Raw genomic sequence first — 23,338 nt, 5'->3', positions numbered from 1 at the left:
ACAGCCTTATTGCTAGTAATGGGATTTCAAGGCGTTTAGAAATTTTCGCAAATAAAGAAATATCTCTATCGTGAACAGGTAATGGTTCGTTCATGTTGTATTTTAACATCCAATGGTTGGGCTGTCTTTAAAACTATAAAAATAATTTTAAACATCGTTGATACACAGTTAGATTCCAATCGGAGTTCTAAGCTACATCTCGTAAGTACTATAAATTCAAATTATAAAATCTACCACGCATGGGCAATCTTTTTGTGTGTAATTCAATGAATATAAGTAAGGAGAATTGATGGTTATTGCCTCTCAAAGTAAAAACTGAATGTTGTATATTGATGCTGCACATCATCGTCAATGTTGACATTGTAGCTTTATGTGTACCAATTTCACTGATCACAAACATCAAGGATGAGTGGCAAGTTGGATGCAAATTGTGCCGATTTCTTTATGATCCACTAATTATAACTAACGATACGTGACATATTATTTGAAAAAAACAATGAAATATCGTTACTTGTGAAGCAGACCATTTATTCACATCTGCTCCTCGCGTTAACAAGTGGTCGAAATTTCGCTATCGTTTAAAGACTCAATATGTTAAAGATTTTGTTTGTGTCAACTCTCCTGATTGTGATGGCTGGTTTGCCAATGTAAGTTTAAACCTTCTATCTTATTTATCTCATTTATAAATGAGTGCCATTGCTGTATATTTTAGTGGGAGTCTGTCGCATATAGTATTGTCATTATAGCAATGGTGGACTTGCACAGTAGTAACAATAAGCTTACATTTTACTTAATAATATATGATTTGATAAACGACTGAGTTTTCATGATTATGTATTTCGTGTTGTGATTATATCTTTACTTAAATTTATCCTTAAAATTAGGAACTGGGCGTGTACTTTTACAGATTTCAGCATTCGACTTGTTTAATGTTGACTGACCACGAATTTGGAGAAATTTTGTTACATTTGTATCCACCTTTTCTATTTTTTCCTTCTTGATGTTGTTATGACAGTAGCATCTTACCTTTTTTTCAATACCTCTCATGACGTGACAACTCATCACGTTGACCTTGCTTTGACGTTGCAACCATCTTTGACCAAATTCCCGTTTTCTTTACGTATTTTTGCCTGTTTTAGTGCGTGCTTTCTCAAAGAAAATGTATTTTCCAAATAGCAATAGATGTGTGAGATGATTACATCAATCTGTTCGTATGAACTGCAATAGGCGTTGTTTGTGCATTTTCAAGATTTGAGTTATGTATATTGGCTTTAGAGCCATGTTCCGCACAATCAACTTGTTAAATTATCAGACTTATTCTCTAGGAATGATGAAAAAGTTGCTTTACTTTACGTTTGAATTAGGTCCTCACTATACCAGCTGAGCTTTTAGTCTTACAATTATTTTGTTCTTTTCATCTCTCCCTTTATCCTTTCAGGATATGAAAATTTCTTTAAAGCATCGGCTGATGCAAAGATTTCTTTGTGCTGTAGAGTTCATGTGCGTGACTTGTGTAAAGAGCACTTACAACAGTGAAACTCTCCGTGCTTTGAGGTTGTCTGAATCAGTCGAGCTTATTTTGAAACTGGTCGCCACAAATTTATTCGTTGACACTTTGCTGTATGCTTTTGCCTATCTTTGGCACATGGAATGCAGAGTGTGGTGGTTATGAGCAAGCAAGCAAATCTGTTTTGAAAAGGGGGGGGAGAAGCGGATAACTCAGGGTATTTATTAAATTTCCAGTTTCCTAATGTAAAATCGTCGATTTTCAGAAAACGGGGGGGACATGTCCCCTCATCTCCACAGAATTCATGACCTTGGATATGAGCTGCTGGAAACGAGCCAATATCATCCATTCAAAATTAAAGCATTGTCTCGACATAATAATTTTATATTAGACTTATGATTATTCAAGTCTAGTTCCAACGTCGAACTTTGCATGAGCCGAACGCACTTATAACAAAAGGTAATGAGGAATTTCATCTCATTTTCTTCTGTCTTTAACGCGTTCGGTGCATGTAAAGTTTAACGTTTGAACTAGGCTTGAATTAACTACTGATCAGTAAAGTTTCGTCCGATCTTCTAGATTTGAGTCAGTCATGATTGACTGAATCTAAAAATGATCATTGTGTGATATTTCATTAGATCCTCTGGCTTTCGGAGACACGTTTGCTTATACAAGAAGAATTACCGAGTCAAGCGCTTAAAATGTTTGTCTGAATTCAAGAAGGTACGTCAATGGCATGAATGAAATGATAAAATTTTACTGACTTAACCATACTGCTGCATGGAAGCAAAAACAGTCGATAAAATTGATCTGAAAAGTTGATGTGAATGATGTTTCTAACGTAAGAGTTCATGCTTGTAAACCTTTCAGGTTTCATCTATACTGTCGCACACGTTCTCTGATTATTTTAATGCAAGTCACCCGTCTCACAACATCTGTTGTTCCATACACAGAGTTGTATAATCTCAATGTTTCTAGCGAATCAATCCTCTCCCATCTTCCGTAGTTCCATGTTTACAGACTACAGTCGTACATTCTCAATGAATAGTTTCACACCAATCAATCCTCACACGCCATTTGTAATTTCATGTTCACAGTCGTATCTTCCAGATGGATTTTTGTGTGTGAATTTCCCTGTTATGCCGTTTTATTCGCTCATGTTATCAATTTTTATACTTACAGCTTGTGCCCAAGAGGATTCTGGAGAAAACTACACAAATTTATAAGGCACAAATTCCACAGAAGACCATTCTACAGACGTTATTACAAAGATTGTTGCCAAGGATGGACAAAGGGAAGATTTGGAAAATGTAACAAAAGTATGTTTAGTTGTTCTCTCAAATACCTAGTTCAGAGCAATATAAATATCTAAAAGCTCATTTACATGACGAGACTTCAACTTTAACTGTGTATATGCATTGACGTCCGCATGCAGCAAAATCTTTAGTTTAACCAATGCAATTATTTGCGAAATCCATCAAATTATGATCATGGAACAGCACGATCATACAGTTTATAAATAAAATACCTATTTGAACAAGTTGTTTTACATAGATATTTTAAGTTTGGATTAATTTACTTATTGCTGTATTCTATTCCATATGCCTTACTACTGTTTAAAATAGATGATTTTGAAAATTCTCGATGTGAGAAATTTGACTCACAACGCCTACCACGTATATTAGGTTTAGAGTCCGACTTAAACAACGGGGGTGGGGATGAAGGATCGGCAAGGGGTGGTGTTTCAAAATCGTCGTAATGAGGTTGAATTTGAGCAGAACAAAACGATTTGATTTGTTGCTTTTCAGAAACCTGCATTGTTTTACCACAGTTTGCGAACAAGCAAATGTGCTCATTGCGTCGTCGTGAAAGCTTAAAAGTTCGACGTCAATTCTATGTTTTATCCAAACCTTTGAATCCTCCTAAAAGGTTCCCTGATGAATCGCGTAATCTTATCGAATGCGTCTCATATCCTTTGCTCAATCAACCGTCTCCCAAGGTTCTCGAACGCAGTTTTGCGGATCCTGGACTAGTTGAGAGAAAATGGCTGTTAAGCTACCTTGGTATGTCTATCTGGAATCAAATACTTACCAGAAAAAACAACGCAAAGAATTTACAGTACAAGACTAACGATGACTACAGCAATCTGTTGGAGACGTTTCGATCAAGCCAATTAAATGGTGTCGTTCCCCTAAAAATCGGTAGTGGAAAGGTAAATTCCTAACTTGGAACTACAAAAATATAGTTTCACATTGGTTGTAGAATAAGACATGGAGTAAAATTTCCTAATTATTCATGGGGAATTTTGATATTGAGAGCTGCTGCAGTGAGTTCTATCTGTATTGATTATGATCATATGCGTATGAAATTCTGTTTTCTTGTTTTTGCTCGTCGCCGCTTAACTTAAATAGCTTTATAAACATATTTTGACCTCAGTCGTACTGGTTGTCATAATTCAAGTAAATTAATGGCTGGTTACAAATTATTGCAAATAGGCAATGCTCCTAAAACTGTAAGTTATAAACTAAAGATATGCCATGAAGATGTGAGGAATTTGGAAACTTTTATCGAAAGTTAGATATCAATTTGGTTCGACATAACTTAAGTGGAGTATTGCAACGCAACAATCTCTTTACTTTAGGAAAACTGCTCTTGTTTTTATAGCCTACGAATTTCAACTTGTCTGCCTCGTCTCCTTATGTAAAATTTCCGTCGCAAGAACTGCCATTTTATGACATCATCGAAAACGAACATTGGCAAGATGATCACGTGTTCACAATGCAACGACTTGCCGGACTGAACCCAATGAGTATCAGAAAAATGACGAGAAAAGGTAAGGGCTGTCTTATTTAGTACATTATCATGATTTTACAAAGCTGCATAGTACAAATCATACAACAATAAAAGTGCCAAAGTACATAATTCACTAGAACGGGTATTGTATGTACTATTCAATGAAACAAACCATTTGGTATGACAGACATATCAATGAGGTTAAATAAGCTCATGTTACTCAATTGTGCATGTCTTTCATCGCAGATTTTAGAGAAAACTACGTGAACAAGAACTATGACTGGGATGCAGCTGTTTCGAGAGCTGCAGGAGAAATTACAACAGTCAATAAGGTAGACAACTGCTGTGAGTCACACAAAGAATGTCATAGAAGAAGGCTAATGAACAGCAAAAAATGTATCGCTGAGAGTCGAATAGTTAATTTTTTTTGTTCTTACCTAAAATAGATAATTGACGATGGACGAGCTTTCATAATAGACTACAAACTGTTGTTTGGTCTAACAAACATGGATAACTATTTTAGCCAAACGAAAGATAGAAAAATGAGGTGGTCCTCAAGTCCATTTTGTGTGTTTGTCGTAATACGTGGTTGTAAGGACTTGAAGCCAGTTGCCATTCAAACAAACCTTACATCAGGTAAATCTAGATCATCGTCCACGTATACATGTGACGAGGTCTGTTTGATGTGGATTATACAAAATATAAAACAATGAAAATTTGAAATGTCTTGTATTGTAAAAAATATCCATGCTAAACAATTTGAAATGTTTCCATGATTTATACTTTCATCTCTTGATGTTCGATATAAGTATCGTAGGTTGAGGTTAAGTTAAAGAGGAATAATGAAAAAGATTTCTCGATGGTGAACTAGCTTAAATGGCCCTGCCATAACATTCCCTTGTTTTGAAGATCGACGTTCTTTCCTTTTCACATTAAAAAATTAACGTATCTAGATTCTCCAGTGTACTCTCCAATTGATGGAAAGAAGTGGCTCAATGCAAAGATGGAAATCCAAGTAGCTGATGTCGTTTATGAAGAACTTGTCGAGCACTTGTCAAAGGCCCACTTTCTTATGGAACGAATGTGTGTCATTATGCAAAGGACCCTTTCTAAATTCCATCCACTTTATCAGATATTTCTCTGGCATTGTCGTGGCCTTTTAGTTGTTAATTCCCTGGGTTTAACTGCGCTCTTTGGAGAAGAAAATTTCTCACGAAAACTGTTCAGCGTTGGATATTCTGGTACTATTGAACTTATCAATCGAGCCTCACCTGAAATTACATGGGATGTCACGGACTTTGTGACTAATCTGAAGGTAAAGTAAATTTAGGTGTTAGCCACAGCAACATTTAAATCCTTCTACTTTCCAGGAAATGTGTTCATCAACATTTAAAAATCATTGTGGATGCTTCTTATCATTTATCAAAATTTCCGTCTTAAAACATTTTGAAAATCTATGCTTTGTGCGATGCTCTCCTTTCTTGCTTGAATTTGATTGGTTATTTACTTCAATCAAAGGCCTTCATGAGCTTTAAGCATAAAGGTAGAAAAATCAAAAACGTAGTTTAAAATTGATAGTAAAATTTTGTTTTTATGTTGAGTTGTTCTGATTTTGAAGATTTTTGTGAGTAAAATGAACAACAATTGGCCGAGTTACAACCTAACTTTGTTGGAAATTGCTGTTTACCTTCTATCTAAATTTTACTTTTAGAAACGAGGCGTTTATGACGAAGACGAACTTCCTTACTTTCCTTACAGAGATGATGGTCTGCTTTTGTGGGAGGAAGTTGGTGATTATGCTGAAGAATATGTAAATCTGTAAGAACTAACTTCGTTCTTTGAAATGCTTGATCACATATTTATCTTCTCTCTCCTAAGGACTGTTCTTCATTCTTAATTATCAAAAGAGCATGTTGTTTTTAGCAATGACTTCGCAAAAAGACATCGCTCATATATAATTTCTTTTCCACCTGGCATACCTTTGTCTTTTATTCAATGAAACTTATATATATTACGGTTGTTTCAAAGGTATTACAGAAATAATCTCGACGTGATAAGGGACAAAGAATTGCAAAACTTTGCCAATGAACTGTCTGCAAATGGCTGGGGACCCAATGGTGGAATTGGAATGGCAAGTCAAATTTACATAATTTAAGCGTGAAGTTTGAAGCAGCACAATTTTAGCATTTACGGTCACTTAATACTTAGAATTTACGGACTTGAAAATTCTAATAAAAAATATTCAGAGAAGATGTGTTGTAAAATTTTTGTTCATTCAAATTTGAATCAAAATGTTCAGTTTCAATAAATGTATTCCAGATTTTTTGATTATCCTTGTTCTTCCGGTGCACGCCAAAGTCAGGAAAAAATGACCATCAATAATTCTAAAACCTCATTCCAATAACTAAGAAAGGTTATTAGCATGTTTTCATTACCAAATTACTTCAATAAAATGATAAACTAGGGTAGAGATATGTGATATTTTACCTATTTTATTGTAGTTAAAGAAATTTCCAGCAAGGATTAGATCAAAAAGAGCACTTATCGACGTCGTAAAGAGAATTGTATTCATTCCAGTGCAACACAGTGCTGTCAATTATCCAGTGGCTTACTACGGTGGTTTTGTACCAAATCAACCAACCAAACTTTACAACGATTCTAGAGTGCCTCCTGGAGAGTTCGGATTTGATAGTTTACCGCAGTCTCGTGGTGCCGTGGTAAGGTTATACTGGATCAGATTAGATTAGATCATATTTTCCTGAGAACAAACGACAGTTTAATCATGTGTACAGAAATATGTGCTAATTAATTCTAATTTAATAAAGGCCAAAGTTTATTTCAGAGCACTAATCATTCAAATATGTTTTACAAAGGAACAAGCGTCTTTATCGATGTCTTTGGGTTCGCTTCGTTTCGACGTTTTTCTTGACTATGGCAACAAATTGAAGGATCATCGTGCTAAGGCTGTCGTCAATAAATATCACGCAAGGTTGACTGGACCAATCAACAATATAATTACGAGAAGAAATAAAGCAAGATTAGCAGTGGGGAAGTTCACCTATCCTTATTTGCTGCCTAAATGGATAACCAACAGTATTCACACATAAAAATTTTGTCACGCATGCATGAGAAGAAAGTTTGTTGTAATATCAGTTAATGTAACTAACTATTTGTTGAAAATTAACACTGGCATTAAAAATTGATTTTTTCAAAACATTGTATGAACTGGAGAAAAGTGAGAAAGTGGAAGAACCGAGTTTGATGGCGCAGGTGGCAAATAAAAAGAAATGTGATTGGACGAAATTAATTAAGAAATCTTGAAGGGAGTTCACAGACTCTGCAAGAAGGGAACAATGGTGTTGGGTAGGAATGGGATTTAGTTCAACGTGGAAAGGAGATTTGACGTTCTCTTTGTATTCATTATGAAAAACTTACTGTTGCCGTCTTCTTGACAATAGACAACTTAGGGCCAGCAATATAGCCATTCCGTTTATGAAAAGTGCTCCCACTTTTTTGTCATTTTGTTTATGACAAGTGCTCCCACCGAGTTTTCTTTAAACTGTGACATAGCTATTTTACTTCTTCAACAAAATTTATCGTGCTGGAATAAAAAGTCAAAATTATCTCAAAGATTTGTTGGACATTTATTCGACGGAAGGAAAGAAGCCTCACAGCTAAGTTGTACGCTTTATGCTTTTTTCTTGGGATGTTTTGCAAATTTTTGGAAGTGGGGGGACGCTTTATAAAGTCTGATTGCCATGGCTTATTGTGTAAGCTAATATGCCAACTATGGCATTTTCAAGTTACTTTTACTTAGGAAACTTTGATCAAAGCACAGTATCATGTAGTTGCACAACAAGCAAATATAAAAAAGATATCTTGTGGAGAGTATGGGTACTATATAATTGATATTTGCTAGAAACAATATTATATTACGTGGGGGAACGGCGTTCCTCTTGTCAAAATAGTTGCGAAACGCTGTTCCCCTGCGTTCCCCCGCGTCCCCCCTGCAAAACATTACTTCTCTTTTCTAACCTTTCGTTTTTCTTTTTCATTTTTTCTCACGTTTTGAGCCTGCAATTTCGGTACCGCTTTTTCTAAGTTATACTTTATTTTACAACACACATAATGTGTCAAAATGGCGACTCATCCAGCAGAAGGGTCGACAAATTCCAAGAACGAAGAACATTTTGATAATTTTGAGCTTATTAAAGACCAAATTGCCGCAATGTTAAGACACGAAGATGTTAAACTGTGGTTGGAGCCTTATACCAAAGAAAATAGTGGCGAGGCAGGGAAATTCAATGGTATGTTTATCAGCGTATGATGATGAATTGGTGTGTGATGTTTATCAGTTTGGACGACACGTAAATATTATTGGTTCACTATTTATGTCTGGAAAAAGCTATGTTTGGCTTCCTTGGATACACTTTCAAAATTTTAAAGATTAATTTGCCATGTATTGTTTTACACTAAATCAAAAATTTTCATTTGGAAGTTTGTGTATTGGCATGATTACAATGATTACAAAAGCGATCGGAACAGGAGGCTTGTGGCTTGAGCTTTCCTTCGGAACACCTTGATTACAGGCATCAACTGTGCTCCAATCCATAATATAGTGATTGCTTAGTGTTGACTTTTTAAATGTTAAATTTTGAAATTTGTATGGCTGTATGTCATGATGATATTGACACTGTCATTTTTCCCCATCCTAGGAGATTATTGAAAGATACTCGACTGTATTGCAAATTTCTTCTAACCTTGTTGCAAATGCTCTTGAACATCTACGGGAAAATGCAGTTAGAAAATTATCGGCAAATAAACAATTTAAAACCTCTGGCATTGCGACAATCAAAGTGAAATTGGTTGGAAGTTCACTTGGCTCTACAAAATTTCTAAATTTAGAGATGGGTCTTAGTGTGACTGGTGAAACTTTAATGGTTAAAATACTCAATGAAATTGGGTTAGGATCTAAAAAATGTCGCAATATCAAACTAATCTGCCATGGAAAAATTTTATCACATAATGGTACGTTGCTTATTATTGTTTGGTCAAAGTAAGGTACTGTAGATGTATATAAATGTATTTCATGTCTATTTTATTTTGTTTTTACCGATTTGTAGACTCTATATTTGTTTCAGAATATTTTTATTTTTCTATGAGAAATGAGTGGTAATGCATGAAACATTGATATTAAAGACAATTATCTTTCTATATATGTATGTACAGATAAGCAGGGGTATTAGAGAAGAAGGGGAATGTATGGGTGATCACTTGCTAATGAATAAACAGGGATCTAAAAGAGGCAAGGGGGTAAATGAACATCTAACAAGATGTTCAGTCGTGAATTGTGCATGAAATAAACAGGGTTGTGTTACAGACTAGAGGTGCAGGGGTTTTGTTGATGATCTTTTGATAATGATGGATTGAATAAATAGGGGTGTAAAAGAGTCATGGGGATTAACTTTTGTTCATTATGCACCTAAGAGCAAACTCTAGAAGCGCAAGGTGTTCGTCATAACAGCGTTGTCATGGCGATATTCAACCATAGTGAATCAGTGGAAGTAGCCAATCAAAACAACCAATCAAACCCAGTGACGAAAACGCGGAATGCAGCGAGTTTGCTTGCTAACAAAACACAAGGTAGGGAACGTTAAAGAGATCTCAGTTAACTCTCATTTCAACTGCTTGAATGCATTTTTGAAAGGTAGTAAGACAACGTTCTTCAATAATAATTTCTTAAGTCTTTATTTTCATGTACATCAAGTCAATAGAGATTAATATATAGAATGAGCATGCTCAATTTGCACGTTGATTAGAATTATTATTATTATAATAATATTATACTTTATTAATTATCCCAAAGCGCTTTTCAGAATGTAGCAAAAAGAATGTATTATTATTGTAATAAATAGAATTAAAACAAGTAGAATGTAGCAAAATTCACGAGTTTAGACTGTTTAGGCCTGTTTTATACGTCGCATTTTACATGAGTTGAATGCATTCAAAAGAAACGATAATGAGGAATTTTATCTCATTTTCTTTTGTCTCTAATGCGTTCGACGCATGTAAAATGCGACGTATAAAACAGGCCTTTTAAACGCTGTAGCTATGTTCGTGCAGTATCTTTCCTTTTCAGAAATAATTATGCTTTTTGTGGTCTTTCTTCTAATAAGATCAAATATTTTCTAAGTTTTTGTGTTTAAGATGATGTAGAATATGCGTAAGCTAGTTTTCATTAAGGCTGTGCTAAAGTTTAAATAAATATCGTTAATGACTTAAACTTTGCACAACGGGAGTAAATATGCGTGATGGCTGCTGGCTTTTACTAATGTCTTAACACAAGTAAGATAGTTACACGTTTGTGTTGACGTGTAGGTGGGAAAAGTCCGTATCAAGATTATTTACTGGAGATAAGTGACCAAAATGGAAAGCCTCTTCAGTTACCCGAGGATGAACGCAAGGTCTGTCACGCGCCATCGTCTTCAGATTCTTTAAATAACCTTTCGTTCGCATGTAATGTGTATTTTACACATTAATGTTGTTGCAAAGTGATGTAATACAAATTTTTCTAACAGTCGTTGGTTCTTGCGATGACACTTCACGAACAAGGGCGTAGAATGGCCGAACAAAGACAATATGCAGACGCCTTGCCTTTGTTTTTGGCTGCCGAAGAAGAATTCAGGTTTGTGCAAGCATAGATATGCATGAAATAGTCAGCTCGTTGTTGTTGTGTCTTCAAAAAATAAAAATCCACTCATTGCATGTAAATACAAAATCTCTGTTACTATTATTGATGTTTTTCTACATTGTCAATCGTTGTTTCTATACAGGCAATGTCGTTCTGAAGTATTGAATGCAGTTGATAATTACGCCATACTATGTTTGGATGTTGTTTGGTGTTATCTTCAACTGCAGAGCATCAGAGATCTCCCAAATGCAGGTTTGCCACTTTCTTTTGGTTTTTCCACTGAAATTCATCATTTCTACCCAATTCAACATGTTTTATTTATTCGTAGACGAATTGCTGAAGAAATGTGAAAAATGTTTGAAGAAAAGTTACGGGGAAAACCTCGAACGACTTGTCTCCTTGACGGTGAGATGATAAAATGAAACTTGTTTCTTGCACATGATTTTCTTATAAGATTTTTGTAATTCACAGCTGTATCCCGTTGACCAATTTGTCTTTAATGTGTAAACTTCAGATCTCCATTAAGCTAGTTGTATTTTTGCAAGGTGATTTTAGAAACTGGGTATTTTGTCATCTGCTTGAGCGACGTATGAATATTTGTCACGTGCAAGATGATCTTTTTTATGAATATTTGTCACGTGCAAGTTGATATTTTTTTATAAATATTTGTCACGTGCAAGTTGATATTTTTTATGAATATTTGTCACGTTTGATATTTTTATGAATATTTGTCACGTGCAAGTTGATATTTTTTATGAATATTTGTCACGTGCAAGTTGATATTTTTTATGAATATTTGTCACGTGCAATTTGATATTTTTTATGAATATTTGTCACGTGCAAGTTGATATTTTTTATGAATATTTGTCACGTGCAAGTTGACAATTGACGATTGTTATATGAAGAAATTGGTTTACATTTGCCTCATTAGCAGATGACACACCATGTTTACTGTTGTAATTTTAGGGTGGTTCTGCTAAAGAAAAAGTCCTGTACCTTCGACTTAACCTTCTTCAAGCTATCTCCGCTTTCCACAAAGGAGATATGAGGCAAGCCTCGCGTCTTTTGGATATGGTATTATATCTTCTGTTGTTGCAGTGGCAGGTCGAGGCCATCATCTAATGACAAATACTTTTTCTCTTTTTCGTTCAATTAGGTCGAACAAGAAGTCAATCAGTTAAAAATAGACGATGGATCGCTGTCACAAAGTAAGTGTTTTAGGTGATTGATGTTGTCAGTAAATGACGGCAGTGATATTCATTTTTATAAACCACGTGTTCATCACAATTTTTTACAGTGATCTCTATGGGGTTCGGTGCATCTGAATCAAGGCTAGCTTTGAGATCATGCAATGGTGATGTCACCGTAGCTGTTGATTATATATCGAAAAAACGGGAGGTAGACATTTTTATATGGACGAATTTATTAATATTCTTTGTAGTTATGGGAACGCTGATGAATGTAATTCCAGAAGCGTAAGGAATGTCAGTTGTCTGTAGTCGGAATTCTGTATTCCAACAATTCATATTGTGTCAATAATTATGTGCGTAATTCATTATATTGCGGATGGACAGTTTGGTTGTCAGGCTATCTTTGATGTGTAGTCATCATCACTCGTCTTTAATACATGTAGGCGAAACGGAAATTGTTGAAAGAACGAAAAGAAAAAAGAAAGAAACATAAAATGGCTGTGAATTTAGGAAAAACTGCAAATGGCGAATGGTAAGGCATACTTGTCCATTTCGTACAGAAGCAGAAACAGCGGCCATAAAAATTGCTGTTCCGACTGAATATTTCCCATTTCCGGCTGACGTGAATAAACTTGTAGTTTTCACACAGTTTTCCATTGCTCACTCGCAAAGTCTTTTGCATGGTTGCTCAGATACCATAATCACCATGTAACTGGTTGTTCGATTACAGTATATTGGTTACCATATTTATGGTAAAATGTGTTTTATTATTTAGAGATCCTTTTTGGTTGTTGAGCCTATATACATCTATTGTTGAGAGGTTTTGTGAACTTAAAATGACGTTGATGTTTTAGGGTGAAAATTGATCTGTTCAACAGATTATGTGAGATGGGTTATCGTCAGGAGTACGCTAGCGAGGCTTTACGTCAAACAAATAACGATATGGATACAGCCATTCAGGTGTATATAACTATATTACCTTGATCAGTGTTTATCTAATGGCTCGGTGTATTGGCATGTATAGTTCATGTAGAATTCTCAATTGAAAAATAATTCTCACATTTTATTGTGCGTCCCAAAAACCCGATCTATTGATGTATCATGCAGTTTAACAGCTATATTCATGTCGTTTGCCATGCTTTTAATACGTGTATAATAAGAGTTTCAATGTTCGTATTGTGGTTAGATTCTTATCGAAAGACCTGAATTGTTGGAGCGAGCAGTTTCCGAGAGAAGACCAAGGTCAGTTGATAGTTAGCGTTGATCTTTTAATTTACGGGAACAGAATATTTGATGATTGAATCGTTATTTCCTGCAGTTTGGAAGTATCTGATGAGTTGATTGCGCAGGTATGATCTGTGGCAATGTACATATCTTATTTATATTGTTTTTCTTGTACAAACATTGATAATACATCGTTTATTTATATTTTTGGTAATTTTTCCCCTCCAGGTGACTTCCATGGGATTCAACGTCGACATTTCGCGTTCAGTCTTGAAACATTATGGCGATATAAACAAAACAATAGGGCGATTATTAGAAACTTCCGGTGAACTTCCTCCCGAATGTAAAAATACGATCATCAAAGATGGAATTGTCGCAGATTTAGGTATGGCGAATGCGCTTAATTGTTTACATAGAACTATAATTGATTATATAGAACTCTAACTGTCGCAGATTTAGGTAAGGTGAAAACACTTAATTGTTTATATAGAACTAAACGTAGTTTATTTTATAAAACTCTAATTGTCCCAGATTTAGGTAAGGCGAATACCCTTAATTGTTTTCATACAACTATTATTTCCCATTATTACCTTCACTTTCATTTTTTAAAGTTTTTGTGCCGCTTCTATTCATCAGCAGGGAATTTTTTTTTAACATTCTCCATGCATGTTGGATATAGTTGAACGCATAAACTTATTTAAAAAGTCTTCTTCATTTCTTAATTGTGGAGATTATCTTTCCCCTCATTTGAGATAAATTCGTGGTTTGAACACTTTTACTGGTGCAGTTACTGTAATTACGTTAATGATAGGTTATTCCATTTTGTGTGCGAGTTTTCATTTTTCACGTTTACGGATTCAACTAAATATTACGTTTAGTATTTTTGAAAATCCTGCTTACATTACAACGTAATAACACAATTATCTTTTCTTTTGCATCGTTGTGAAACTCCAAACACTTCAATGATTGCGATTTCATTTTAAAATTCTCATAGCTGACCAAAGAGGAGGAGAAAATTCAGACTCGGACAGTGATGACCCAGAAGTAGTTCAGAATGCATTGAAAGAGATCACTCCTGCATTCGATGTTGAAAGCGACGAGGCTCATTTAGATGTGACTTTAGAAGAAGAAATCACTTTCCTTAGACAATACAGAGAAATGATAATGACAAAGAATCAGTGGGAGAAACGAGTATGAGTTGAATTTTTATCGTTTTGATTTGACTCTTTTGCAAAAACAGACGCTTGGCAAAAAGGATAAAGTGTGGTATCTGTTCGAGTTGTCACAAGTGTATGTTGTGTCCCTTTGTGATTCGATATAGAAATGTTAACAATTGTGGTGTGGCGGATCTGGACACATTATGCATGTCGTGAACAATTTGTCGGACATTCAACCTGGAAACATTGAATTTTTCTTCTTGCCAAATTTCTTTGCTGTATCCTTTGTAAAAAACGTATAAACATGCTTAGAGTTGGTTTAAATTATAAGTCAAAAAGGCAGAAATTGTTTGAACCTTTGCAGTATCCTTGGATGTTGAAGTTTCTTTTATGAGAAGAATTCTTGTAAAGAAAAAAGACAAATTTTGAAAACAAAAAATCCTGTGTTCGATCCATGCCTCCCGATACCCCGAGATAGTTTAGCACTAGAGCGTCGCATGTTAGTTAAGGGAACCAGATAATCTTGTTTGCCATGAAGTCCATGGATGGTTTGCTCGTGATACATGAGAAACAGTAAATGAGAGAATTAAGTCAGAAAGATATAAACCAATAAAAATTGTATAAAACATTTTTAAAGTTATCTTGAATTGTAAGTGTCATGAAAAGGGACAGTTTCAGAAGAATTTAATTTGAAGCATTGCTTGGTTTATTTTATGCGAACAAAAAGATAAAATTCGAAAGCAAAAAACCCCGTTTTCGGTCCATGCTTCCCGATACCTTCTTAAGCCGAGGCACTAGAACGCCGCATGTTAACGTTTCGGTAGGAGATTTCGGCCCCTCCACGCTATCCTACTTGGGAGATGCAATAGCAAGCTTCCGCCCATCAGACCCCGAGATCACCTGCGATAGGCTTTGCTCGGGGTACGCAGGGAGAGTGCGGTCGCGACCCGAAACGTCTGGGCCCCTAAGCCACTGCATACATATCGCACCCGGCTTCCACTGCTAGTTGACATCTACTATCCATATATTTAGCTTTATATTTATATACAAAAATTCAAAGGCTTACGAAAGTTGTGGTATTATTTAAGTCACTACTGCGCATGCTCAGATTATTTCTTTGATAATTTGCGACTAAGTCATCTAATTGCCACAAATGTAGTGCAAGTACATATAGTTAGTCGTTGCCATGACTCTGAACAATTAGTCGAATGGACTGTGCATGCTCGTGCGCATGCGCAGATGATTTCTCTAATAAATTGTTGTTAAACATGCTATTTACTTTAAAATCGGTGCCAATAGATGCAGTTGGTCGTTGCCATGACCATGAACTTTGACAGTTGGTCCAGTCAACTGCGCATGCTCGAGCATATTGCGCATGCGCAAATGATTTATCTGAAAATTTGTGACTGAGCGAGCTAATTACTCCATGATCGGTACTAGTACATACATTTGGTCGTTGCCATGACCGTAAACTTGGAGATTAGGTGGAGTTGATTACGTATTCTCAGATTGATTCTCAATTACTTTGTAACGGAGCGAGCGCCGAATTTACTGCTTGTGTATATGCCTTTAGCAAATTTTCAATCATATGTATTTGGCATGCTTTTTGTCTCTTAAGCTTGTTTTGACAAATGAATATCAAACTCATCAACACTTTGTTAAGCCACTCGTAATATCCGTGACCATGTTAGAGATGTTTTTGTTTTTCTGCATAACTTTGTATCTGCATATTTTGTGCATAAACAATGCTCTAATATTTATGACATATCATAACTCGTAGATTGAGGTAGAAGAAATACTTGAAAATGAAACTTCCAACATTAAAACAAAATCAAGCATGACAGAGGAGAAACAACGACGCCAGTTTGAAGATAGCTTGATGAAGTTGAACGTAGTTGTACGTAGTTGTACGTAGTTGTACGTAGCACATTGCGTACGCTCGAGAGTTATAGATGAGGACTCGCTGACCAATGGAAAACACGAACTGTTCATGATGTTGCTGAAGATATGTAAAAATAACTACCAGCGTCTTTCCTTTAGGACGAGGAATATGATTTCGAAAGTGAAGAGGAAGCAGTCACCACAAGAGATTTACAAGAAGATTCAAAGTGGACTCTGCAAATTTGGTATATACAGATGGAGTATTGGGAGAAGAGTACTCTAAGGAATGCTATTGATGAGGGATAATACAAGGACCAACCGAGAATGTGGCAAATTCTCCGTGAGATTGTAGAAGGATTATTTTATGTTCTTTCACTTGTAGATAAAAATGTGAATAATTTTCGCTTAGCTCAGTAAATACATATATTTAGGCTTATTATTTGCTATTTTCCTCTAATTTTTGTGAATAGGTTATGATTCAGGTAAACGCATTTCGTCATTTTTGGTTTCCTATTGTTACATCTTTTAGGAGTTTTCTTTAAAAAGTCAACTAATATCAAGGAAAAAGAAACCGCTGACCCTTTACTAAGTTGTTTGCAGTTTTGCTTTCCTACACAAGTGGCGGGAAGACTGTAATTATGGCGCGCTATTCCTAGTCGTCATTTTTACTTCGATGTCGAGCATCGAAGAGACTTAAAATGAAGCGAAGAACTTCCACGAGGGTATGTCTTACAGAAAAAAGCCATGAATATCTTTTCAAATATGCCTTGCTTTGACTACCATTCGAAATGTTGTGTCGGCTGCACATATAAGTTGTACAAATTGAAATGATGGCCACCAGGACCATGAGTTTAACTGTTGAAGTTTCATAGTTTACTGTTTTTACTTCATATTTCATACATTTACATTCGAGGTGTAATTACTATACTAACATGCAAATAAAATAGCTTGGGGTTCTCTGCTCTGTCGTGTAGAATTTAGAATTAAAATCCTCAACTATATAACCTATATATTCGTGCAAAATATCAGTGCATCAAATTAGGGTGTCTCTTTCAGCTACAACAAAGGAAATTATTGAAGCTTGAAGTGAACTATGCTGAACCCAAAGATATCAGCTCAGATGAAATTGATGATAATGAAGACAATGATAACACTCAATATGAAGAAAATTGTGAAAGTTCAAGCAGTGTAAAGAAAAATTTTTTTAATAAAAGACAACACAAGTGATGTATCAGGTTTTTCACTCTGTTCCATTTTATGATTTTGCAGAGTGAAGATCAATCTGACGACAATGACGTGCATGAAATGTCAGAGTACGAGAAACAGAGACTTGCCAACATTAGAAAGAACAAAGAGTTATTGGATTCATTGAAAATTAACGAGGTCAGTTGAAACTCTGTGGTAGTACTTTTGCTGGATTATAGTTCATGTTTTTATAAGGAGAATGGGAGTTCTAAAAGGAAAGGGTCTTGATGGATGGAACATCATTTTAGCAACAATAAATATAGTGTGAAAATATTTCCAACCAATATAGCCTTAAATGTTGTTCTTTGCAGTATCCAGAATAAAATATATTTGAATTACATTGTAACATGGGCTATCTACCGCATAACTATGTAGTAGTTTTAAACAGTTGATGGAAGTAAAATTGTTTTCATTTACTATTTTTACATGACATCATTCCTAGTTATCTCCAAGTGTTGAAAAGTACTATGTAACTAGACATTGTTATCCATATGTAGCTGTTTTGGACTTATCTAGAACTTACAGATAAAATGAATGCTCTTAATACCGCCACTTAACTTAACTTTATGGTGCATAAATGATATGTTTTAGGAAATCAGCCATCTGAGGGCTCGTAAACAGCCAACAAAGTTAAAGAGGTAATGTTGTTTTCTTGGGTGCACCTCTTTTTGGCTGTTGCCCTTGCATTGATTATATATGATTGTTTTATATATATTTTCATCAAGATTTTTCTGGTAACTGTATCATATTTAAATCTGAATTTGACTCACTGGAAAATATTGTGAGAGCACCATCTAACCTGTGTTATGTATTGTCAGATTATATGTAATGATTGCTTATGTCCATTATTGTACATGTGTATCCCAAGGATTTTATTACTTTACAGTTTTGAATACATCAATTTTGTTATTTATTTCAACATCATTGACAGTGATATAGTTATTTATATTTGTTTTTATCTTACTTTCAGGCCTGTTATGAAGAAAAAGGTTGTGGAACCAGTACGCCGTTCCCCCAGGATCAGTCAAGAACGAGCCTTGAATCAATTTGAAATGATTACTTTGCCGGACTTAAGATTTTATCCAGCTGATGTAAGGCAATGCATGCATTTCTTTTGCTTCCATACATTTTAGATAGCCTTGATCTCACACATTCTATTTTAGTGTAGTTTTTTAATGAGCTGCTAAAATTGAATAAAGACATACATGGTTTAAACTTCATACGAGACAAGGAGGGTGTAATGCAATTTATGTGACTTGTGAGAATAATTTACTTTTTGATAAATGTGATTCAGCAAGCTAGTGCAATTACTGTAGAGCAGTGCAAGGAGATGTATGTAGATGATTTTTACAGTGGCGGCAGAACATTGATAATTGAGAAGGGAGGGCTATATTCTTATATTCATTTGTTATCATCCATAAACACAATTGATTTCAATAGAAACTAATAATGTAAAACATGCATATATGAATAATAGCCCCCCTCAGTATCAATGTTCTGTCCCTTGGATTTGACCTCCATTAGTCGCTCAAGTTGACTACGCAAGTTCTCTGCCATATATTATTGGCTGGTTTAAGCAAATGCATTTTCAAACTCATTACTGCAATGGCAGTAATGGCCCTGCTGTCCTCCCATCATGTGTGAAAACAAAGTAGGCAATACACAACCATAGACATTACTTCGTGGACAAAAAGGAAACTGATTTCATGTAAAACGTGCACAACAAGACAACAACTGGTTATTTAGACTGTAGTTTGTCATAGGTTTTATTAAAAATGTTTTTATTGGCCATAAAGGCAATGAATGTTCACGCAATGATACATGAATCAAAATTAAATGAAGAAATTGACAAAAGAAATTTTTAAAATATTTTATATGGTTGATTCAAATTAGCTACTAGACTAAGAGCAGTATTTAATTTTTTGAAACTATGCACTATCCTTAGATCACTAGTTTCTTTTGTTTCGTCTTTTTATCGTCTTAATTGTTATTAAATATTATTTTGAAGTAAAGTGTTTTATGTTTCTAAATTTAAAAGGAAGAAAGGATAAAGGGTCCTGTCGATGCAAACCCAATAAACAATGTTGGAGACGATGCGAATAAGAAATTCATGAATTGCTTAGAATTGCTTTCCAACGAAACTAAGGTTGGTATTGTTGAAATAACATTATTGTGCGCCAATATGTGTCGATTCGACGCCCACTGGGCACATATTGAACATTATAGATAGTGCTAATGTTTCTATTAAAGGCATCGCATTGATTATTTGATGACTAAACAAAGCAATCTTCCTACAATCTTCAATGAGTTATACAATCTTCCTACAACTGTTTGATTCCCGTTAACGTACTTGCAGATGACGACGAGCGTTGTTCCAGTTGAAGCATCTTCCCCACAAGGTACTGACACACAATTTTTAACAGTGGCACGCGTAAATCTATGATGATTATAGATTGGTGACTACATTTCATGATGTCAACTTTTGATGCTTGATATTACTTGATTGGTGTAGTTACAAGCAGAGAATATCAAAATTTTCTTTGACGTCTGATCGAATACGAAAAGTTGTTCCAAAAAGAATAACGACGATGGCGTTTCATCCATGTTGTGATAAAACGATTGTAGCGGCTGGTGACAATGCTGGAAACATTGGCATTTGGAATGTGGTAAGACTCTTTGATTTGGTTTGTGTTGCTTTGCTCTCCATTTTGATGGCATTAGTAGTAACAAAAATAAGTGTTGTTTTCTAGCTAAACTTGTCTCTGATAAGGGTTTGTCCCATAGAGAATTTTCTTCATATAAAGTCTTGTGTATGATCAACATTTGCTAGAAACATCAAAACTTATCCATTTGTTAGAGCTTGACAAGTTAGTACATAGTAAGGTTTTTTTTATTTAGGACGCAAGCAAGGAAGATGATGACATCATCATGTATCGACCACACGCTGGTAACGTTCGACAAGTATATTTTCATCCATTCAGAAACAACAGTCTTTTTTCCTCGAGTGTCGATGGATCTTTGAGACGAGCAGACTTCAATGGTTGTACTTTTGAAGAAGTAAGTTTGAACACACGATATTTGGTGCATTGCAATATCAGCAATTTTTACCACTATTTTTATGACGTGTTCAATTTATTCAACGCGTAATTGAATTCGTTATGTAGATTTATGCAACCTATGATCACGTGATTAACGGTTTTTCGTGTCCTCTCAACTCGCGGGATATTTTTTTATTAGCACACGACGCTGGCTGTGTGGGAGTTTTGGATACTAGAGAAACAAAGTAAGCTAACAATAGCTTTCTTTTTTGATGTTAGCTTCAACTTTTCAGTAGTCACGCAAGCTTGTGTCGTTGCATTATAAAATCAAAACAATAAAACGCGTGCAGTGATTGGTCTAGAGCCGTGTTTACATTGGCCTGTGCAAAACACATTTGAGCTCAACCAATCAAATCAATCAAAACAATCAATCAGTCAACAGGAATTTACAAATCGATCATGAATACATTTTACAGGAAAAATAAAAATGTTTGTCTTTTTCGCATTATTTTATTTTATAAAAGAAATAAAAGATGTTTTTCGTGTTTGCACAGCCTTATGCAAACCTCGGAGACGTTTTTGAGAACTCTCGAGCATTAACAACCCTCAACCTTTGGTCTCGGGCTTGCACTGATCTGCTCTCGAGTTCTCCCAAAGGTCTCCTCGGTTCGCATAAGCCTGTGCAAACACACTTAACACAGTAAACATCTTTTATTTCTTAAATAAAGCACGGGATTATAAACATAAGATCTGCTTTTTCTTGACAGGAATGAAGCGAAAACTCATGTTTGTCACGGCAAAAATGTCAAATGCATCGATTCAAGCAGTTCAAACGAATATCTCTTCTGCACTTCGTCGAGCGATGCGTAAGTAGCTAATCTTCCTCAAGAAAAATTATAGAGTTCTTGCCATGATTATATATTACCTTACGTACCTAGCCGTACATTGCTGTAGTTTGAAGACTTCATATTTAGCATCTTCAATGTCTAAAATTGTGGAAACATTTCATTGCGCCTTCGGAACATTTCCTTTTTTACACTGTTAATTATTGACAATGCGAACGAAATGGTGTTAAGGTACATTTTCGTTTTGTTTGTTAACAGGATTGTTGCATTATGGGACTTACGAAATCTCAAAGGGATCAAATCAAGTTTGGACACATTTGAAAAGCACAGTCGTTCCATATCGTCATCTTATTTTTCTCCTGGTGATGGAAAGTACATTTTGACAACGTGTTGGGATGATACTGTTAAGTATGTTCATACTAAATTCGTCAATTTTGTGCTTACAATTCTTAAAATCTACAGAAAAATGTACATGAAAAAATGCATTAAAACCAGCTTTAACAGTTCGATCTCAGTAGAATTTTGTAATAAATAATATTATTTTTACATCATTTAGAGTGTTGGAAGTTACAACCTCATGGAAACTTGAAATGAAACGAAATTTTCAGTAAGATCATGAAGTTACTTTTTTGTTGATTAATTAAAATAATGAATGTTCAACTGGAGAGTCTATTGTTAACATATAACAGGAAAACGTTTAAAATGACAAATAAAGCCGTTCTACTCTTAAAGCATTGACAGATAATGTATTGTATACGACTTTGATAGAAATGCCAACAATAATGTATAAGAATCGTTATTGTTCAAATTTTAGACATTACAATCACACGAATCGTTGGTTAACGCCTTTAAAGGCTTCGTGGGATCCACGCAATGATCGTGGATTTGTTATTGGTAGTCTTTTATATAGTCGACGCGTAAGTGTGAATTAAAAATATCATAATTGAATACCTTGTCGATGTTAATAAAACCAAAATGCTGAAAATAATAATTTATCCTCGAACAGTCCGTTCTTTTTCTTCAAGTTCTCATTGCTCCTCTTTCACCTACTTCTTTAAACACCAAAACTGCTTTCTATAGCAAACACGTCGTCTATTTCTTTAAATAACAGATCTTTTTCTGTGCTCGTTAAGCCTCATTCACCTACTTCTTTAAACCGCTATGCTTTGATGTTTTGCAATAGTAAACAATCGTAATGCAGTCAGTCATCAAACTACCAATTCCCAATATTTTTTATTGTGATGTAATTTTCATTAAGATAATCATATGTTACTTGTTTGTGTATGTAGATCGTCCAGGTTAGTATAGTCCTGAGAAGGACTGTTTTTGTTGTTGTTGACTGACGTTTCGACAGTCCTAGCGGTAGTCACTCTACTAACCTCGACTGTATACATCCACAAACATGTAACGATACTCCCGAGTTCAAACCATTCACTTTATAAACATATATGAATGTTTTCCTATTTGTAGATTCAATTTTATCATGTGGAACAAATGGAAACGTCCCCACTGTTGGAAAAGTTTGATCCAAACTTCACGACAATCACATCAATAAATGTTTTTCATCCGACAAGGAGCATTCTTGGCGCTGGAAATTCGAGTGGCAAAATTTATATATGGTCAGATTAAAATTATTTATTTCATCTCTTATTACTCAGAGAGATTTTTTCCTTTTTTTTATGTATAGTTAGTTAGATGAATGGTTTTCAAAATCCATTTATATTGTTTTCATCTTCATGTGGAAATTATAATTTCTTTCAAAGAAGT

The 23,338-nt window shown here is 35.0% G+C and overlaps 3 protein-coding genes across 4 annotated transcripts; all 3 read left to right on the top strand.

The window, feature by feature from the left end:
• Positions 1–507: 507 nt before the first annotated feature.
• LOC124444372 (polyunsaturated fatty acid 5-lipoxygenase-like) lies at positions 508–7,514 on the top strand. Its single transcript, XM_046994969.1, has 12 exons — positions 508–647; positions 2,146–2,230; positions 2,690–2,826; positions 3,316–3,719; positions 4,172–4,340; positions 4,547–4,632; positions 4,747–4,936; positions 5,254–5,615; positions 6,012–6,118; positions 6,329–6,431; positions 6,802–7,017; positions 7,174–7,514. The coding sequence occupies exons 4-12, from the start codon at positions 3,354–3,356 to the stop codon at positions 7,405–7,407; spliced, it is 1,833 nt and encodes a 610-aa protein (XP_046850925.1). The 5' UTR covers positions 508–647; positions 2,146–2,230; positions 2,690–2,826; positions 3,316–3,353; the 3' UTR covers positions 7,408–7,514.
• Positions 7,515–8,427: 913 nt separating this feature from the next.
• Positions 8,428–16,882, top strand: LOC124444370 (NEDD8 ultimate buster 1-like). The gene is made up of 17 exons (XM_046994965.1): positions 8,428–8,607; positions 9,016–9,328; positions 9,788–9,943; positions 10,679–10,764; positions 10,879–10,985; positions 11,134–11,243; positions 11,320–11,396; positions 11,958–12,065; positions 12,148–12,199; positions 12,289–12,389; positions 12,625–12,713; positions 13,036–13,141; positions 13,368–13,423; positions 13,500–13,530; positions 13,634–13,790; positions 14,400–14,596; positions 16,603–16,882. Exons 1-17 carry the CDS (start codon positions 8,545–8,547, stop codon positions 16,747–16,749), a joined length of 1,956 nt encoding a protein of 651 aa, XP_046850921.1. The 5' UTR covers positions 8,428–8,544; the 3' UTR covers positions 16,750–16,882.
• A 42-nt stretch (positions 16,883–16,924) lies between these two features.
• LOC124444379 (WD repeat-containing protein 76-like) lies at positions 16,925–23,336 on the top strand. 2 transcript variants are annotated; one of them, XR_006947948.1, is made up of 9 exons: positions 16,925–17,165; positions 17,500–17,631; positions 17,713–17,826; positions 18,280–18,326; positions 18,659–18,779; positions 19,727–19,834; positions 20,045–20,087; positions 20,201–20,354; positions 20,587–20,731. XR_006947948.1 is itself a non-coding variant. In XM_046994976.1 (8 exons), the coding sequence occupies exons 1-8, from the start codon at positions 20,277–20,279 to the stop codon at positions 23,198–23,200; spliced, it is 918 nt and encodes a 305-aa protein (XP_046850932.1). In that variant the 5' UTR covers positions 20,206–20,276; the 3' UTR covers positions 23,201–23,336. The 2 variants fall into 2 exon arrangements, 1 of the variants encoding a protein (XP_046850932.1); XM_046994976.1 differs by lacking the exons at positions 16,925–17,165; positions 17,500–17,631; positions 17,713–17,826; ... (2 more) ...; positions 19,727–19,834; positions 20,045–20,087 and adding exons at positions 20,853–20,971; positions 21,494–21,592; positions 21,830–21,979; ... (1 more) ...; positions 22,386–22,488; positions 23,042–23,336 and having other exon boundaries at positions 20,206–20,354; positions 20,587–20,745.
• Positions 23,337–23,338: the final 2 nt, after the last annotated feature.

Source organism: Xenia sp. Carnegie-2017, unplaced genomic scaffold (genome assembly GCF_021976095.1).
Source record: "Xenia sp. Carnegie-2017 unplaced genomic scaffold, XeniaSp_v1 HiC_scaffold_21, whole genome shotgun sequence".
Classification (NCBI taxonomy): Eukaryota; Metazoa; Cnidaria; class Anthozoa; order Malacalcyonacea; family Xeniidae; genus Xenia; species Xenia sp. Carnegie-2017.
This window is presented reverse-complemented; position numbering and strand designations above follow the sequence as displayed.

Coding starts and splice junctions, on each gene's coding strand:
- LOC124444372 (XM_046994969.1), top strand. CDS start 3,354: ATGTGCTCATTGCGTCGTCGTGAAAGCTTAAAAGTTCGACGTCAATTC. Junction 4,937..5,253: donor TCAAACAAACCTTACATCAG/GTAAATCTAGAT, acceptor TAACGTATCTAG/ATTCTCCAGTGTACTCTCCA. Junction 6,432..6,801: donor CCAATGGTGGAATTGGAATG/GCAAGTCAAATT, acceptor ATTTTATTGTAG/TTAAAGAAATTTCCAGCAAG.
- LOC124444370 (XM_046994965.1), top strand. CDS start 8,545: ATGTTAAACTGTGGTTGGAGCCTTATACCAAAGAAAATAGTGGCGAGG. Junction 9,944..10,678: donor GCTTGCTAACAAAACACAAG/GTAGGGAACGTT, acceptor GTTGACGTGTAG/GTGGGAAAAGTCCGTATCAA. Junction 10,765..10,878: donor TACCCGAGGATGAACGCAAG/GTCTGTCACGCG, acceptor TTTTTCTAACAG/TCGTTGGTTCTTGCGATGAC.
- LOC124444379 (XM_046994976.1), top strand. CDS start 20,277: ATGGCGTTTCATCCATGTTGTGATAAAACGATTGTAGCGGCTGGTGAC. Junction 20,746..20,852: donor ATGGTTGTACTTTTGAAGAA/GTAAGTTTGAAC, acceptor TTCGTTATGTAG/ATTTATGCAACCTATGATCA. Junction 21,980..22,127: donor TGTTGGGATGATACTGTTAA/GTATGTTCATAC, acceptor TACATCATTTAG/AGTGTTGGAAGTTACAACCT.